This window comes from Chenopodium album, chromosome 1, assembly GCF_948465745.1.
Source record: "Chenopodium album chromosome 1, dcCheAlbu1.1, whole genome shotgun sequence".
Classification (NCBI taxonomy): domain Eukaryota; kingdom Viridiplantae; phylum Streptophyta; class Magnoliopsida; order Caryophyllales; family Amaranthaceae; genus Chenopodium; species Chenopodium album.
Window position 1 is genome coordinate 8,581,436 of NC_137834.1, and position 4,041 is coordinate 8,585,476.

Below are 4,041 nucleotides of genomic sequence, written 5' to 3' on the forward strand. Positions count from 1 at the left end.
AAAGAGGATCGGGGATGATGGTATGAAGTGAGTCATGGAGTCACATTCACCCGTATTGGCCTCTACTCGATTCTTATAGTGAAAAGTGATTCCTGCGATCTCAAAGGCATGCAAACAAAGATTCAATTTGCTCCAAACTATTATTAAACTAAATTTGTTTAATATTAATGCAACACATTATTCTAAAATATTAATGATCAGTTCAATTAATAACAAGATTAAAAAGGAACCTAAACCGATTGTCCAAATTATCTTATTAGGTGTGATTTTCAATTACATATTCCCTTTAAACAAGAAATATGGTGATCATAAAAATAATAGAATAAACATTAATATTGGAAGCAATTCAACAATAATAGCATTAGTCAAATTAAATAAAAAATAACCTAATCATGATACTAGCAACAAGAATAAAAATAAGAGTAATTAAGTGAATCAATTACTCACTTTCCGCGTTTCTTTGAATTGCTACATCATGAATAAACTTTTAGTAAATTCAATAAAAATAAATCAAATGGAAATTAAATTAAATAAAGGTAGATTTGATTTGGTCCAAACCCTCAGTTAATTCTACCTTTCACGCCTTTGTTAAAGTATAGAACTTTGGGTATTGTATGAACTCCTTGGAGTGCTTAGGGGAAGTATTTTGAGAGAATAAGAAGGCTAGAAATTAGACTAAAGAGGGAGAAGAAAATGATTTAATGTTCAAGCTTGTTGATGATTGTAAAAGGAGTGATATGGCCTCTATTTATAGAGAAAAAAAAGGGTCGAAAAATTAAGATAAGATCCGAATTAAATCGGAATAAAACTCGATAGACTGCAATTTTTGCGGTTTTTTTTTTTATTATATCTTTTGATCCAGAAATCAAAATAAGATGAATAAGATATCGTTGAAAAGCTCTTGAAGTCTAATTTCTAACCCAATTAGAATCAGATTAAAATATTTTATAGAATAAAACGGTGTCAGTTTTGGATAGAGTTTGACATTTATTCATATCTTTTCCGTTATAGCTCGGAATTGATATTATAATATATCATTGGAAAGATAATTTCAAGGACTATCCAACCATATAAAATAATATCTGTCTATCTTTGAATGTCTTTCAATTCGAATAAAATTAGGACTTTTTAATAAAGGAGTTTTATTCAATTTCAAACTCTTTAATCTTATCTTTTCAAAAAGGATAATTAGGATCTTTTAGAAACTTATAGAACTTTCTAATTAATCCTAATTGGTTTAGGAATTGGATTAAATCATTTGGACCCTCCACATGATCATTGGGCCGTAGGTAAGGTATAGGCTTAGGTTCGGTTTGGACTCAGTTTAATATTTTGGCCATAACTTATTCGTTATAACTCGGATTTGGGCTTATAATATATCGTTGGAAAGCTCTTTTAAAACCCCATTCAACTTTTCAATCATTGGACCCAGATTATGGACCAAAATAAACTGGATTAAACGTTTTTATAAAAAGGACACGAAATGAATGATTTTAAAGGACATGAAATGAAGTATTTTGGGTTTAAAGGCACGAAAAGAGAAAATAAGTTATGGTTTAGGGAAATGGGCTAGAAGTTGGGTTGGTTTATGAAATGGAAATATGGATTTAAGCACTCCAAGATTAAATACTCAACCCGACCAATAATGGCGGTGAAAGGTTGTTCATCATCGGGTTTGGTTTTGGGGAGACATTTTTAGGTGTCTACACCAGCATTTTCAGAACAGACAGCAGCAGCTAGCAAGCATCCTTGGTCGTTTCTCAGCACCACTTTCAGACCTGTGACAGCTCCAAGATGAGCATCACAGTTGATCTTCACCACGCCATCAGTTGGACAGCACCAACTGCTAGGAGATCTACATACCTGTGGGTTAGAATTGCTAACCTTTGCACCATACTCATTGCTTTCCCTCACCAAATTTACCCACCCTTTAGCCACTTCAACGGCCTTAAATGTTGCTTGCTCGAAAATAGTCATATTCTTACAATGCCACGAGGCCCAAGCAAGTGTTGCCATAGTAATAAACTCTTCCTTCGACACCTTCAAGGACAACCACAGTAGCCTCTCACAAAAGCTACCAGTAGGGGCATCCCGTATGCACTCAACGAAGGGGCTGGCAGCCCATATTTCTTTTGCTGCAGCATAATCAAAGGTTGCATGAATTATAGATTCATCTTGGGCATTACATATCGAGCATGTCTTCTCTTGGGTAATGTGGCGAAAAAATAGACGTTCCTTTACCGCAAGAAAGCCTTTACAAGCTCTCCACAAGAAATGCTGCAATGTTGGAGGGCATTTTAAAGACCAAATCAGTCGCCAAACATCATTCACATTCGTGTCTTGCTCCACATTTGACTCACTTTTGCTCAACCAGTACCCCGACTTCACGCTATACAACCCATTCTTCGATGGCCACCAATACATTCTATCAAGGGGGCTGTTCTGAGATAGTGGAATGGGCAATATCTTGGCAGCATCATCCGCATAAAAATTGCAATTAATCACACTAGTATCCCACACACCACTAGCATGATCAATTAAATCACATACTCTCAATGTCAAGTCACTCGTAGGTAAAGGAGTAGGAACAATGGCAGAAGAACAACCAGGCAACCACGCATCACTCCACACTCTTATAGCACAACTCGTACCCACCCTCCATTTGAGGCCTTCAAGGAGCAGCTCCCTAGTACCATACATGCTCCTCCATGAATAACTCGGGTCGTAACCACTACTAGATTCAAGAACATCACAATTTTTAAAATATCTTGCCTTTAAAATTGTGTGAATTAGAGTACCCGGATTATGATGCAACCTCCATACCTATTTCGCAAGTAATGCTTTATTAAAGCATTTTAGATCACGAAATCCCAGACCACCACTTGCTTCGGGACGACATAAAAGTTCCCACCTTTGCCAATGCATTTTGCTTGTCGTTTCTGTAGAGCCCCACCAAAATCGCGCAAACATACCATGAATTTCATTAATAAGCCCATCGGGTAGCCTGAAGATACTCATCATATAAGTTGGGATCGCTTGAGCCACGACCTTAATCATCACTTCCTTCCCTGGCGTAGAGAGCAGTTTTTCCTTCCAACCTTGTAGCTTTTTCCATATTCCCTCCTATAACCCTGCAAAAATCGCCTTCTTCGATCTCCCTATAATAGTCGGTAACCCAAGATACTTCTCAAGACGTTCCACTTCCCTAACACCCAAAATATCAATTATCTCCTGTCTCCGCGTCGGACAAATGTTTTTGCTAAAAACGACCTCAGTCTTGCATAAATTGCATTCTGACCGGAAACTCTTTCATATTTGCTGATAATGTCAGCTATAACCGAGCATTCTTGCACATTTTCTCTAGCAAAAAGTATACTGTCATTTGTAAAAAAATAAGTGAGACACCCTGGGAGCAGCTCTGCAAATCCTCGCACCATGAATAAGATTACCACTAGCCGCCTTTGATATCAGAGTTGAGAAAGCATCTGCACATAGTAAGAACAAGTACGCAGAGATAGGATCACCCTGCCTTAATCCTCTCGAAGGAATCACAGACCCCGACACCTGACCATTTATCTTAAAAGAAAAAGAGACACTTTTAAGACAAGACATCACTCGATGGATCCAATGAGCCGAGAAACCCAATTTAAACATTACTTGCTCCAGAAACACCCACTCTACTCGATCATACGCCTTGCTCATATCCAATTTTAGTGCAATGTTGCCATCTTTACCTTCACCCCCTCACTTCATATGATGAAAAATTTCGAATGCTACGATGGCATTATCAATGATAAGCCTCTGCGGAACAAAAACACTCTGCTTTGGGGAAAATATTTCACCCAAAATTTTTTCAATCTATTTGCTAGCACCTTCGAGATGATTTTATAAATAACATTGCAGCAACTTATCGGCCTAAACTCTGAAATCAAAGTTAGTTTTTCACATTTCAGAATAAGGACAATGCAAGTATTATTAATCCCCGAAAGATCAATATTACCCCTCCACCAATTCTGCACATCAATATTCCTCATAACTAGT

At 37.2% G+C, this 4,041-nt stretch overlaps 1 protein-coding gene across 1 annotated transcript; it reads right to left on the reverse strand.

Moving 5' to 3' along the window:
* Positions 1 to 1,695: 1,695 nt before the first annotated feature.
* LOC145627811 (uncharacterized) lies at positions 1,696 to 3,702 on the reverse strand. The gene is made up of 3 exons (XM_081680158.1): positions 3,658 to 3,702; positions 3,406 to 3,576; positions 1,696 to 2,823 (listed from the first exon to the last, which is right to left on the reverse strand). Exons 1-3 carry the CDS (start codon positions 3,700 to 3,702, stop codon positions 1,696 to 1,698), a joined length of 1,344 nt encoding a protein of 447 aa, XP_081536284.1.
* Between the last annotated feature and the right edge of the window lie 339 nt (positions 3,703 to 4,041).

Bases quoted from the DNA above. Each gene is read 5' to 3' on its own strand.
- LOC145627811 (XM_081680158.1), bottom strand. From the start codon at position 3,702: ATGAGCAAGGCGTATGATCGAGTAGAGTGGGTGTTTCTGGAGCAA. The intron at 3,577-3,657 runs GTAATGTTTAAA...TTTTCTTTTAAG, and splicing joins AGTGGGTGTTTCTGGAGCAA to ATAAATGGTCAGGTGTCGGG. The intron at 2,824-3,405 runs GTGTCTCACTTA...CTTGCGAAATAG, and splicing joins TTTGCAGAGCTGCTCCCAGG to GTATGGAGGTTGCATCATAA.